The sequence below is a fragment of the Emys orbicularis genome, chromosome 11 (genome assembly GCF_028017835.1).
Source record: "Emys orbicularis isolate rEmyOrb1 chromosome 11, rEmyOrb1.hap1, whole genome shotgun sequence".
Classification (NCBI taxonomy): domain Eukaryota; kingdom Metazoa; phylum Chordata; order Testudines; family Emydidae; genus Emys; species Emys orbicularis.
The window spans coordinates 16,934,921-16,950,382 of NC_088693.1; the positions used below are offsets into that span (position 1 = coordinate 16,934,921).

Sequence of the window (15,462 nt, forward strand, 5' to 3'; positions counted from 1 at the left end):
GCTTCTCTAGCTGGATAAGAAGGATCTATGGGAGGAGCAGTTCTAAATAGGGGCCTTACAGTGATGGAGTTGGAATGTCAAGAGACTGAATCGGAGAGTAAGACTGTTTTTAAAGGCCTAGATTCCAGAAGGAAACCTAGCATCTGGAACAAAGGCACATTGATAAGAAGCAGCAGAAACAGGATCTATGGAGCCGCATAAAACGTAAGCTCAAACCCATGGTCTGATCAAGAGTAAAGAGCAGGTTTGGGGTTCTTTTGATGAGAGTGAAGGTGGAGTTTGACAGACAATTTGGGGCAAGGAAGATGATGGGAGGAATAGGGAGGGAGAAAATATATCCCTCCTACCACCCACATCTGGTTATTACATAAAAACATAATGGCTATACTGGGTCAGACCAAAGGCCCATCTAGCCCAGTATCCTGTCTTCCGACAGTGGCCAATGCCAGGTGCGTCAGAGGGAATGAACAGAAGAGAGAATCATCAAGTGATCCATCTCCTGTCACCCAGCCAGCTTCTGGCAAACAGAGGCTAGGGACACCATCCCTGCCCATCCTGGCTAATAGCCACTGATGGATCTATCCTCCATGAACTAATCTAGTTCTTTTTTGAACCCTGTTATAGTCTTGGCCTTCACAACATCCTCTGGCAAAGAGTTCCACAGGTTGTCTGATAACCTAAGCATTTTAAGATGACCCTGGTCAGGAGTTATAGCACTGTCTCCCCACACCACTTTGTCCTTGCACCTCAGTGAAGCTTATAGTGATTGCCATTTTTACCAAAGTGGCCTTCTGTTTAGGTGATGTGAATGCACATTTACCAGGAGAAATCTTGAGACCAGAGAAATTTGCTCAAAGAAATAAGCCAAAGCTTTGTCCTAGAGCAGAAAGTAAGTCTGTGAGATACAACACTTAAATACCAAGGTGATTGGTGACTTATAAATACCCTAGATAGATGGATATTGTAGGTAGAAAAACTCATCTGCCCTTCATTTTATATAGTGTATAAAGCTATTAGGATTAAATTACTGTAAGTACTGAATCAGACAATATTTGGATGCAGTTTTGGATAAGGATATTATGCATAGATTTTTGATACCGCAACAAAAACTTTTAATGCTGACACTTCACTTTATAAGTCAACCCTATTAACCGTCAACAGCATTTTACATCTTACCAACTTGCTATCCATTTATCCATTAAACTTGCTATCTAGAGCATTCCTGTTTCCTACTGAAATTTAATTTTGATCACTTGTCTTGTTTCTTTTGTGTAAAACTTAAAGGTGTACACCTAAAAATACAATCCTTGCTGCAAAAGACCAATAACCCATAATTTCAGGAGCATTAAAAATGCCACTGAATTCAACCAAACATTCTTTTAAAATAAGGAAATCTACAAACAAAGCCATGTGAAAAACAGACCTTCCTTTTTTTGATCAGATTACCTTTAAATTAAACCGCAGAACCTTTCTGCAAGGTTGTTCTTGGAAAGCAAAAAATGATGGTATAGGAAAGTGCCTCCTATAAGGTAGAGATGATTATCGAGAACTTTAATGGAATTGAGCACCATAGTACAGCAGAACTATAAATGAAACCTTGACCTGAGTATATTTTTATTCTGTCACAAAAAACCTAAGTCTACAATGCATTTTTAATGCTACTTAACAGTTTGGATGCCCAACCCTCTGTCTAGCTTGAGACTTCCTTAAGCCCCTTTCAACCATTTGTTAGCTTCCCACCCTCTGCATTATTGACATATCAACATCTCTAGAGTCTGCCAATTAACGTTGGATTAATTTAGCTAGAGAAACTGACCTGAGCCTTTGCCCAAAACTTTTTTCTTATTAATTTTTGCATGGTTCTGCACTTCAGATCAAATACTCAACATAAACAACAAGGGCCACTGCTGTAGTAGGATAATGCCTCCCCAAGAGCTGTAACTATTACTTCTGTGGCACTTCAAACCCCTGCTCACCTGGGGAAATTAAGCCCCGAACACAAATATCAAATCCATACATCCCACCTGGCAGTATCTTGTATTTCAACAGACCAGTTAAACGTCTAACTCCAACAGTAAATCCTGAAACATTTTGGATCACTATCCCCAATCCCTGCCCTATCAATAATTTGCTTAGCATTCCATCCACAGTGCTGAAACTAATTACAGTGCAATTAATAATGGGCTGATTTTTAATTCATTTTACCAGCATTTCTTGGGTCCAAACTCTGCATACAGTGCTCTCACTGATTTCAAGTCACTGTATGGTTTCATTTGACAGCAGCCTTTGTCCCACAATGATTTAGCCCAACCAATGGCATACTGGAAATAAAACACAGAAACAATTACATTATGCAGGCTTGTGAGGTGCTGTGTTTTAGTTAAATTAAGAGAAGGAGCAAGAAGTCCTAGTTAGAGAAGGGGATTGAGGCTAAGGGTTCTGGATTCTATTCTGTGCTCTGTTAATCACTAGCAGACTGACCATAGCTTTATTATATCATATGCCTATCTCACAAATTACCCTATCAATAAAATAGGTATAATAATACTTATCTGCCTAAAAGAAGGGTTAAGAGTCTTAATTAATGTATGTAAAGCACTGAATGGTCCTTGGATGCAGGTGCAATATAAAGAGAAAATGTTCTAATTATTATTAATACACATTCCACATTCTCCTCTTTTTTGGCTAACCCAAAGAGTCTATAATATCTTTAAATCTATTTAGAGCAAATGCCTAATAATAAAAGATTAGCAACTGATACTTTACATGTTATTTGTTTGACAGGTTCAGGAGGATCTAATTATTAGAAAATGATGAATCAGAGTTGTCTTACATACTGCCAAGTTTGAAGGCTGTAAAATATTATCTATCTTGCATATTAGCTAATTGTGCAGAACTGATACCAATTTAAGCATTTTACATTTACAACTATAGTAAAGAATGTCTTTTTTCTTCAACTCATTCAGTTCCATTTTGTAAGATTTTAGTTCCTTCAGTTAGAGCATAGAAGAAAAATGACAGTATGCCAGGTTCATTACAATGTAGCTACACAACAACTCACCATAATAAACTTTAAATTATGGTTTTGAAATGACTGCTGAGAAAGTCAGAAACAGAATGTATGTAACGCAGACCTGCTGGAGTCTGGTATCCATAGAGAATCATGCTGAGATCTGGCAGCAAAAATACCAACATGGGAACAGACTAGCATAAGAGGAGCATAAAACACAGCAAAGCCTTGATTCAGGTAAGCATCTCTATGCAGGAAGGATGGTTGAGCATGTCTTTCAGTTGGGCTACGAAGTAAATGAAAAGTAGCATGTTTACGTTCTTTCCTGAATTGGGGCCAGCTTGCTAACACTAAAAAACAAAAACATTGCTTAGGGCCCTTCTATGTACTCCATCTTTTATGTAACAATGACACCTATAGAGTGCACTGCCTTGCATCTTCTAAGACCTCTATGACATTAATTGATGAATCCTCACAACAAACCCTGAAAGACAGGTCTGTACATTTTAACAACAGGGAACAGACAGAGGGTGGTTTCTGTGCCAGCCCAAGGGGAGGAGGTGGCTAAAGTGGCTTTAAGCCACCTTTGCATTCCTGGATCCTCAGCTGTGTCGGGAGCCTAGTTTACGACCGATTCCTGGGGGTGCTCTATGAAACGCAGGACTGGCTTGGAATCACTGCAGTGCTGCCTGGAATCTCCACAGCACCACATACAGACAAGCCCTCTGTCACTCTTGGCATACCCCCTATACCAGAGCCTATGAAGAGGTCCTCAGAAGGCTGCCTTACCGTTGACCATCACAGTGGCTGTACTGGGAAAATCCTCCCCTGGGGCAGATCTGGGTTTTTTAGAGCCCCTTTGTGCTGCTCCGGTGCTTTTACCCAGCATTGAAGGGCCAGAGCAGGGGTGACGATGTTACCCAGATAATTTAAGTGACTTACTCATGGCTATACCATGAAACTGAGGCAGAGCCAGGCTTCCCATTCAGGAGTGCCTGAGACTGAGTCCCAAGCCGCCTATATACCATCAACAGCTTATTTACATATAAGGTGACTCTACGCTGCAACTGGGAGGTTTGATTTCCAGCATGGGTAGACGGATACACGCTAGATCTGCTCAAGCTCGCTTGTTAAAAATAGCAGTGGAGCCGTAGTGGCACAGGGGCAGCCTCTACAATACAGACTTGGGTGGTTAGCCTGAGCTGCTGCAGCCGCACTGCTAGTTTTAGCTCACTTGCTCAAATAGAGCTAGTGTGTATCTGTCTCTCCGCACTGGAAATAGCACTTCCCAGTTGCAGTGCAAACATAACCTTTAGTTTATATGGAAAAAAATAAAACAAATTCTCAGACTCACAGAAATGTAGGGCCAGAAGGGATCTCAAGAGGTCATCAAGTGTAGCCCTCTGTGCCAAGTAAACATAGGGTATCCCTGACAGGTGTTTGTTCAATCTGTTCTTATAAACCTCCAATGACAGGGATTCCACAAACTCCCTGGGGAGCCTCATCCAGAACTTAACTACCCTTGTCAGGAAAAACTTTCTACCTATATCACACCTAAATCTCTCCTGCTGCAGATTAAGCCCATTACTTCTTGTTCTTACCTTCTATGGGCACAGTGAACAATTGATCACCATCCTCTTTATAACGTCCATTAGCATATTGGAAGACTGTTAACAGGTCTCCCTTGTCATTGCCCTCTCGTGAGCAGCCAACCCTAGTAGTCTGAGCCAGAGTCCACAGTCATGAGACAGGGGTCTAGTGTCAGTTGGGTCAGTATACCAGGAGGTCAGAGGCAGGAGACAACTGGAGATCAACACCACAAGTCAGATGCCAGGAGTCACACTGAGTTGGGATGCCAGGAAACCAAGCCAGGGGAGCAGCAGCAGGAAGCACAAGGCACACACAGTCCAGAGCAGCACAGAGGCCAGTGGTTCAAACACCTTCCTGTTCTTGCTGCTGGCTTAAGTAGGGCCAGCGGGCCAATCTGCTGCTCTGGGACTCTGCCAGTTGGACCTCATGGGTGAAGCCTTACACTGGGTCTGGGTGTCATTGGACCCAGGTAAGCAATTGTCAACAGTCTGCCTGGTGGAGAGTTGGAGCATAACTGCTCCCATAAGCCTTATTGGCCCAAGTTTGAGACCTATGGGTTATGACATACCCCACTTCCCTTGAGGTTTGGTCCAGGTTTCTCAGGGTATCTCCTATGGCAGGGGTGGGCAAACTACGGCCCGCGGGCCACATCTGACCCACCAGCCAATTTAATCTGGCCCTCGAGCTCCTGCTGGGGAGCGAGATCTGGGGCTTGCACCGCCCTTGCGTTCCAGCTGGGGAGCGAGGTCGGGGGCCGCTTCCCACGCGCGTGCTGTGGCACTGCACAGCTCCCAAAAGCAGCGGCATATTCCTCCTCTGGCTCCTATGTTTAGGGGCAGTCAGGGGGCTCCGTGCACTGCCCCTGCCCAAGCACCGCCCCCGCAGCTCCCATTGGCTGGGAACTGCGGCAAATGGGAGCTGCAGGGGCAGTGCCTGTGGACGGCGCAGCATGCAGAGCCACCTGGCCGTGCCTCTGTGTATGAGCCACGGGGGACATGCCATTGCTTCTGGGAGCTTCTGGAGGTAAGCGCTGCCCAGAGCCTGCACCCCTGAGCCCCGCTCACGCTCCCACCCCCTGCCCCAGCCCTGATCCCCCTCCCACCCTCAGAATCCCTTGATCCCAGCCTGGAGCACCCTCCTTCACCCCAACCCCCCCCAGCTCCAGCCCCACACCAGAGCCTGTGCCTCCAGCCAGAGCCCTCACCCCCCCCCCACACACACACCCCAACCCCCTGCCCCAGCCTGGAGCCCCCTCCCACACCCTGAACTCCTCATTTCTGGTCCCACCCCAGAGTCCACACCCCCAGCCAGATCCCTCACCCCCCATGCTCCAACCCCCTGCCCCAGCCCTGATCCCCCTCCTGCCCTCTGAACCTCTCGGCCTAGAGCACCCTCCTACACCCCAAATCCCTCATCCCCAGCTCCACCCCAGAGCCCGCACCTCCAGCCGGAGCCCTCACCCCCTCCTACACCCCAACCCCAATTTCATGAGCATTCATGGCCTGCAGTTTCCATAACCAGATGCAGCCCTCGAGCCAAAAAGTTTGCCTACCCCATCCTATTGAAGGCCCGAAACAGGGCGGGAGCATGAATGTTTTCAGCTGGCTCCCAAGTGTGTTCCTCTTGACTATAACCTTTCCTGTCAATCAGGTACCATAATTTTTCCCACTTGACTTCATGAACAATGGATTTCTCTTGTGACCCAGTGGGGGCATTGCATGGTCTGTATGGGGAAATGTGTTCTTGATGTATGGTTTTAGAAGTGAGACATGGAATACCGGGTGGACTCTAAGAGACTGAGGGAGCTGCAGCTCGAAAGTGATCAGGTTGATTAGTTGCCAAACCTAGTACTGGCCAAGGAGATGATAGTTTAGTTTCTGGCATGGTCTGTCTGTCTATTGAAAGCAAAACCTTTTCATCTATGGAAGGACCCTGTTGTTGATGCTTCTCTGCATTTCTTTTGTAGTCCTCCTTTGCCTTCTCAAGGTGTCCCTTCATGTCCTCTTGGATGTGATGGATACATTGTATTAGGTCTGAGGCAGATGGGTTGGGTGAGGATGTGGGTAGTTGTGGGTGGTACCCATGGTTGATAAAGAAAGGGCTATGGCCTGTGGATGCATGGTCTTCACTATTGCACAAGAACTCTGCATAGGGTAGCAGTGGAGACCAGTGACCCTAGTGATGGCTGATGAAGCATCTTAAGTATTGTTTGATTGAGGATGGTAGGCAAAGGACAGCTGCACGTGGACTCCTAATAACACAGGGCCTCATGCCAGAAGCAGGCAGTAAACTGTGGCCCCCCAGCTGGAGATGACATGATCTGGGAGGCCATGAAGATGGACTATATTGTTTATCCAGAGGTGGGTGGTTTCCTCTGCTGAGGGTAAACCTGTGCAGGGAATGAAGTGAGCCATCTTAGAAATGCGATATACCACTGTCAGGATGCTTGTGAAACCACTGGATTCTGGTAATCCAAGGAAATGGCCTCCCAGGACTGAGATGGGGTGTCCAGACGTTGGAGGAGACTGTAGGGTTTCTGGTGAGGGATGCTGGTGTGGGCAAACACCTACAAAGGGCTTTATTGTGGGGCGTATTTGGAGCCAACAGAAGAAATGGGACATTAATCATTGGATTTTGTATTGCCCTAAGTGTCCTGCGAAGGTGGAATTATGGCACAGTTGAAGAACTGCCACTTTTGCTGATCCTTGGGGAAACATAGATGGGGTCCCTCATAAACACAATCCCCTCCCGGGTGTCATGTGGTTCTCAGTTGATAATGGCCAGCTTGTTGGGTGGAATTCCATAGACAGAGGCAGAGTGGATGACCTCAAGCAGGTCCTGGTGGCTAGCTGCATTAAGGAAATCATGGGTCTTGAGAATATGTAGGTCAAGGGTCCAGTCACTTGCCTCAGTGGCCTACTGCAGTCACCAGTCTAGTCCCTTGCTCCAGGGGCAAACTGCAGTCTGTGTTGGCCACTTCCTTCAGGGCAAATGGGGAAAGCCCTAGCATCTTATCTCCCCTTCCTCCACGGCCTCAGTCTGGCAGCAGTCAGCCAGAAGCTCCTTCTGCTCTGCTACCCGGTCCAGCACTTCTCTAGCCCTGGTGCTCCTAAGCAGCCAGTCCTTCTCCCTAGCAGGCCAGGGAGAGACTGCCCTCTGCTCTGCTGAGCAGTCCTTTATATGTGGCCCCTGCTGGCCCTGATTGGCCGCTGCAACAAGCCACCTCCCAATTGGCTCGCTTAGTGAGCCCTCCTCTAATTAGAGGGTTCTGCTCAGGCTCCCTCTGGCCTGCTTTAACCCTTCCTCTTCCTGGTGTGGGGCAATCACCACACTACACATAGGTTTGGGAACACATCAGAAACAGAAGGCAGCTTTGGCTCATGAAACCTCAGAACTACTGGCGATTCCCGTTGAACCATTCAGGCAAGGGTATTCCAGGTCCATGTTCAGGGCAAGACACTTTAGGCCATCTTCACAGCACGGTGTTCTCAGCTATGAGCTGCCTTACTTGCTCCTGCAGCCATTGATTGTCCAAGGTCAGCTGCACAACTTGGGCCTGCAGGACTTGACTATCCACCTGGAGGTAGAGGGCTCATTTGTGTGAGTTCGATGCTTCTGGTGGCCACAGTAGTGTTGCTGGGTCCATCCTTCTCACATCAGGCTCAGTCCTGCAGGATTACTATGGTCCAAACAAGCTGTCACAGCCAGGTTGTGGGCAGCCAGACTTAGTAGTCAGAGCCAGGGTCTGCAGTCGTTAGACAGGAGTGAAGAGTCAGCTGGGCTGGGATACTGAGAGGTCAGAAGCAGGAGACAAATGAGATCAACACTCTGAGTCAGGTGCTTGGAGTCTTGCCAGGTTGGGATGCCAGGAAATCTAGCTGGGGTGGGGGAGGGCAGGCACAGGAAGTATAAGGCACACAGTCCAGAGCAGGGTGCATCCCCATTGTTTGGACAGTTTCCTGTTCCTGCTGGTGGCTTATATATAGCCAGCAGGCTCTGGGACTCTGCCAATTTGATTTTAGGGGGCAAAGCCTCACACTGGAGGCTCCATGGGTCACAGGAAAGCAGTTGTCAGCAGACTTACAGGTGTTGGGTTGGAGCGTGGGCATTCCCATGAACCATTTGAGAACTGTAGGTCAGTCTTTTCTTAAGACTAAACATGACTAGTTTTTTTAACCTTTCCTCAGAAGCAAGGCTTTTAAAACCCTTTATCATTTTTGTTGCTTCCCTCTGAGATTCTCAATTTGTCCATATGCTTTCTAAAGTTTGGCACCCAGAACTGGACACAGTACTCCAGCTAAAGCCTCACCAGTGCCAAGTAGAGCAGGACAATTACCTCCAGGTCTTAGAATCATAGAAGATTAGGGTTGGAAAAGACCTCAGGAGGTCATCTAGTCCAATGCCCTGCTCAAAGCAGGACCAACACCCACTAACTCATCCCAGCCAGGGCTTTGTCAAGCTGGGCCTTAAAAACCTTTAAGGATGGAGATTCCACCACCTCCCTAGGTAACCCATGCCAGTGCTTCACCACCCTCCTAGTGAAATAGTTTTTCCTAATATTGAACCTCCTCCACTGCAACTTGAGACCATTGCTTCTTGTTCTGTCATCTGCCACCACTGAGAAGAGCCGAGCTCTGTCCTCTTTGGAAACCCCCTTCAAGTAGTTGAAGGCTTCTATCAAATCCCCCCTCACTCTTCTCTTCTGCAGACTAAATAACCCCAGTTCCTTCAGCCTCTCCTCATAAGTCATGTACCCCAGCCCCCTAATCATTTTCGTTGCTCTCCGCTGGACTCCCTCCAATTTGTTCACATCCCTTCTGTAGTGGGGGGACCAAAACTGGATGCAATACTCCAGGTGGGGCCTCACCAGTGCTGAATAGAGGGGAATAATCACTTCCCTCGATCTGCTGGCAATGCTACTACTAATACAGCCCAATATGTCGTTGGCCTTCTTGGCAATGAGGGCACACTGTTGACTCATAACCAGCATCTCGTCTACTGTAATCCCCAGGTCCTTTTCTCCAGAACTGCTGTATAGCCAGTTGGTCCCCAGCCTGTAGTGGTGCATGGGATTCTTCCTTCCTAAGTGCAGGACTCATTAGATTTCTTTTGGACCAATCCTCCAATTTGTCTAGGTCACTCTGGACCCTATCCCTATCTTCCAGCGTATCTACCTCTCCCCGCAGCTTAGTGTCATCTGCGAACTTGCTGAGGGTGCAGTTAATCCCATCATCCAGATCATTAATAAAAATGTTGACAAAACTGGCCCCAGGACCGACCTCTGGGGCACTCCATTTGATACTGGCTGCCAACTACACATTGAGCCGTTGATCACTACCCATTGAGCCCGACTATCTAGCCAGCTTTCTATCCACCTTACAGTCCATTCATCCAATCCATACTTTTGTAACTTGCTGGCAAGAATACCGTGGGAGACCATATCAAAAGCTTTGCTAAAGTCAAGATAGATCACATCCACCGCTTTCCCCATATCCACAGTGCCAGTTATCACATCATAGAAGGCAATCAGGTTGGTCAGGAATAACTTGCCCTTGGTGAATCCATGTTGACTGTTCCTGATGACCTTCCTCTCCTCCAAGTGCTTCAAAATGGATTCCTTGAGGACCTTCTCCATGATTTTGCCAGGGACTGAAGTGAGGCTCACCGGTCTGTAGTTCCCCGGTTTCTCTTTCTTCCCTCTTTTAAATATGAGCACTATATTTGCCTTTTTCCAATCGTCCGGGACCTCCCCTGATCGCCACGAATTTTCAAAGATAATGGCCAATGGCTCTGCAATCACATCAGCCAACTCCCTCAGCACCCTTGGACTTGTGCACACCAGCCAACTCCCTGGACCCATGGACTTGTGCATGTCCAGCTTTTCTAAATAGTCCTTAACCTGTTCTTTCACCACTGAGGGCTGCTCACCTCCTCCCCAAACTGTGTTTCCCAGTGCAGCAGTCTGGAAGCTGACCTTGTCTGTGAAGACCGAGGCAAAAAAAAGCATTCAGTACTTCAGCTTTTTCCACATCATCTGTCGCTAGGTTGCCTCCCCCATTCAGTAAGGGTCCTACACTTTCCCTTCGTCTTACATATGATGCTCCTGTTAATACAACCAAGAATGACAAAAGCCTTTTTTCACAACTGCATCACACTGTTGACGCATAATCAATTTGTGATTCACTATAACCCCCCAGAGCCTTTTCAGCAGTCCTACTGTCTAGCCAGTTATTCCCCATTTTGTAGTTGTGCATTTGATTTTTCCTCCCCAGAGTGTAGTAGTTTGCACTTGTCTTTATTGAATTTCATTGTATTGATTTCAGACCAATTCTGTAATTTTTCAAGCTCATTTTGAATTCTAATTTTGTTCTCCACAGTGCATGGAACCCCCCCCCCCCCCCCAGCTTGGAGTCATCTGGAAATTTCAACCCTCTACTTGATTATGCAAGTCATTGAATAGTACTGGACCCAAGACAGACCCCCTGCACACTCCAGTAGATATGCCCTCCCAGTTTGACAGTGAACCATTCATAACTATACTTTGAATACAATCTTTCAACCTGTAGTGCACCCACCTTATAGTAATATAATAAAACACGCAGAAAGAGATAAAGCCTACTTTATAGGATTTCCACAGATGAATGTCCAAGACTGGGGACTAGCCAAGGCAGAGGCACTATAGGCCCACACCTAGGCCCTGGAGTCACCTGATGAATGCATGATCACCTTTCGTTAACAAATAGAAACAGATTTCTAGCCCACATAGTTGTGAGAAAAAGCTTGAAAATGTGATCCTAATGTAACTGATGCAAGGACATCTGCCGAAGTCTGCAGGTAGGCTGAAAAAATAGCATAGAGGTGTGAACATCCCCATGCATCTCAATAAGGTGTTAACTCACTTCTCTGGGAGCTCCACCAACACCACCTTAGCAGAGAATTGTGCATATGGCAGGAGGTTGAGCAGCAGGCCCAGTCAATACATATAAGAGATAAAAGGGAATATAACGAGGGCAACCTGTGGCTGAAGTAAACACAGGGGTGCCCCCTGCTGCCACACCTGCCTCTTCTAGGATGCTGAGGGACCCCTGCTGCCAGCCTTGTGTGGAACCTGCTTCTCTGAAAGGGAAAGGAGCTCCCCCCTCCCTCCCCGACGCTATCACTCCATGGAGGAGGGGGAGATGAGAACCACCGAGCAGGGGGAGCTGGGGCCTGACGGGTGAAGTCACAGGGGACAGGTTGTGGTGTGCTTAAGACCCCAGGTTGTCTTCATCTGTTCCTGCCAATGGGCAAAATGTAGTTGATTAAAGTTTGATCTCAAGAGTTATTAGAATTTTGTTTAGTAACCACCAAGCTCATAGCCTTGCAAACAAGTAGAGAGTCACAATATTTAATCTCCAAAACCTAGCAGCATGAATTATCATTAGATTCCACTTACCATAGTGATGATAAAACAAAACATTTTTAAAGAAACCACAACCAATGGGTCCTCAGCCATTAATGGTTGTAATCTACACCTGCACCAGCCAAGGGAGCCTTGGCGTCTCTTAAGTATCAGTCACAGGGTCAAACTGTGACTGTTACAATCAGGGCCAAATTATGGCTGGCCCTGCAGGCATGAATTACAGAGGTGAAAGTTTAAAGAGCCCCTTCTGCCCACCCCAGCACAACTGCAGAGAAGACAGATATAGTTTAGAATTAGTGTTACAGCATGGCATGATCTGATGACTTTGTCTCCCCTCAGGCTATAAACCTTGTGGGGAATGGGAGTTGTAACACTGGCAGACCAGGTGCCAGCTCATGCCAAGGCCCCTAGGTGTCAGCTGAACACTGACTAATACATAACTGGAACCAATCTGGCTCACCTGTGTGTTAGTGTTGTTACAACAAGTATTAGAGTTATACAAATGTGTTTAGTGTTCAGAGTTCATGAAATGCTTGTCAATTGCTGCATGCATTAATCTCACTTACAGTGTCTCATGTTATAAAGTAATATTTAAGTGTTTGGTCTGTAACTGTAAATCACCCAACAGGAGAGAAGTATTAGGCAAGTGTGAAAAACGAGTTTGCCACAGGAGGTGTTATCTCATGCCCAACAAAAGAAGGTCCACCAACACCAGACAAATCGTTGTGGAACATCAGAGGACAAAAGACTTTATTGATTGCTTCCCCCTCCGCCCCCACGAAGAGGAGATGTGCAACTGAATTCCTCCCAGCAGCTGAACTTGCAACTTGAAGCAGAACAGGGGAAGGAATAAAAAGCCCTAAGAAGGAGAAACTGTATCTTGTATGCTGCTTGGACTCTGAGGGGCAAGGATTACTAAGCATAAACAAAAGCTCCCCAGTGGTTGGCCTGGGTTAGCCCTAAAGGATATAGAGCGCTTGCTTATTCTAGAAGCTTCTATTACGTTTTGAAAGTTAAGACTGGAACTCATATTTGTGTATATATGTTTACCTGCTTTAACCTTGTAAATAATGTTCTTATTTCTTTTTCCTAGTTAATCAATCTTTAGATAGTTTATTACAGGATTGGATACAAGTGTTGTCTTTGGTGTGAGATCTCAAGTGCAATTAACCTGCAGTAAGTGATTGGTCCTTTGGGACTAGGATTAACTTGAATATTGTTGTGATTTTTGGTGTAAGGGGTCACCTATCACAAAGGCAGGCTTGCCTAGGTGACAAGATTGATTGGAGTGCCCCAGGGGACTGTCTGTGACTCCATGTTAAGGCTGTTGTAGTGCTTGGGGAGTCTGCACATGAACCTTGGTTGGTGAAATCTAACTATAGAACTCACAGACGAATTGGGGTTTGTGCCCTGCTTCTTCACAGTCTGCCTTGAGGCTGGTCCTCATGCTCTTGAGCCACTGCAAGACAGCTTGACAGGCCAACTTGAAAAGTGCTTCTTCCTGGCATAATCCCTAACAGTACCCTGGAAAGACTAAGTCAGATTCTACCCTATGCTGTGGTCTCCGGCAGCACAGGGAGTTGAAATGGCCATTGCAGAATCCTCCTGTCCCACATAAAGCGGACATAATGGCTCTTGGACAAAATATGGCCTTGTGAAAGGGGATGTCACTTATTGCATCAGAGCTTATGGGAACAAATAGTTTAAGAAATGTTGACTGTGTATTTCTAATTAAAAAGTAGCACATGCTAATCAAATAGCAAGCAGGAGGAATTGTACTAGTCCACTGAAGAACACATAGTGGAGGTAATTCTTTTCTTATTTATTTAAACCTTTTAGTTACCCTTGCTTAAATAGGGGCTGTATCTGGCACTCAGTCTGTGCTAGATTGTCACAGCTCTTACTCCGCCGCACAGAGTATGATTCTGCTACTCTGGCTGTGGTGAGAAGAGCAGGGTCTACTCATCTGATAATCCCTGCTGTGAGCAAATGGCTAGGGAGAAAGCAAAGAAGAGCAGAGTGGGGAGCCATGGATTTGCTACTTCTACCTACTGGCTAGAGGAGATAGCTGGGTGCTGAGATGGGAGTGAGCTGCTCCACAGAAAGAGGTGAAGTAATTTTCTCTACCAGAGCAAGGGAGGAGTAGAGGAGTAGATGTGACTGAGTCAGAACGGGATCCTTGCTCTGCTCCTGAGGTGATACAGCCTATTCAAGGCAGAGTATATAGTTAAAGATTATACATTGGTTGAACTCTTACAAAAAGCAATGGCAGTTTTGCATGAACAACTACTACAAGACCAGGCCATAGTACATGGAATACTCCAGTTGTAACCTCTGGGCCAGGTTGCAACACCCTTACTCATCGAATAGCACCTTGCTCCACAATTGGTGTCAGTATCTGTACCTCTGGACTGGCAAACCAATGCAAAGAAAGTCCTTTTTAAAAAAGGACAATTTAGTAGCTAGGTTAGCTACTGCGATTAAACATTGTTTTACCAGGAAAAAAAAGCATCATTAATACCCATATAAAATATAGTTTTGTACCTATTACGTGACTCTGACATGTAGTGCTTGTGATGGTGTCCTCTTCATCTTCCTGCTGGCTTTCTGTGACCAATTTAGTCTGCACATAATACAACAAAAATCAGAGTAAACAAAACATCCTTCACATGTCTGCTTTTGGTAGCATAGACCAAAAATGGTGTGAAGCCATAGCACTTTTGTTTTATTGTTTTAGTTGATTATTTACCTTAATTATCCTAATATCCTTTCAGAAATGTTTAGCTGCTCAAGTATTAAAAGTAGGAATATATGGTATGTCTCATTCCATGAAAGATGTCTAAAGATAACAGCTTTGATTCTAAATCCTCTAATAAAAGCCATGATATGCGGCTGTCAAGAAAAATTAAGACTTGGGGAGATATAATTCCTCAAGAGGAAATTACTTCTGCTACAATCCATTTTAATAAGAATACAGAAATACACTCAGGTTGCATGACCCTGTATTTGTTTCTCTTCAGGAATATCATGTGTCATTCTTTATGCTAAGGAAAATATGAGGTGAACTTAATGTGTGACATGGTATCTCCTCATTCGGTTTGCAATCATTTAACTCTGGTGTCTTCTTTTCCACCTGTTAAAAGGCTAGCTAGAAAGCCAATCATAATTTTAAAAAATGAATCATGCACCAAGATCCCTATACTGATCTTTTCTATTGCACTGTAGTTAAAATGTGTGATTCTAGCCTCATGGATTTTCTAGGTGATGCTTGAGAGGACTGCATAATTCACACTTTTTCTTGTCTCCTATTCCCAAAAATGGGTGCACAAATAGTTAAGCTTCTTCCTAGAATGCATTTTGTCAACTTGCTTCTTACATGTACAGAGAAAAACCTCTTCAGTGTGCACCACGTGTGGCTATAATTCAAATCCAAGGGCGTATGTTTTTTCTTACACCATGC

The 15,462-nt window shown here is 45.7% G+C and overlaps 1 protein-coding gene across 1 annotated transcript in view; it reads right to left on the reverse strand.

Annotated features, from left to right (window-relative positions):
• NCKAP5 (NCK associated protein 5) overlaps positions 1–15,462 on the reverse strand; it is a 471,806-nt gene that overhangs the window by 55,145 nt on the left and 401,199 nt on the right. Inside the window, 1 exon segment of the mRNA XM_065413737.1 lies at positions 14,547–14,625. Coding sequence (XP_065269809.1) covers positions 14,547–14,625 — 79 coding nt within the window.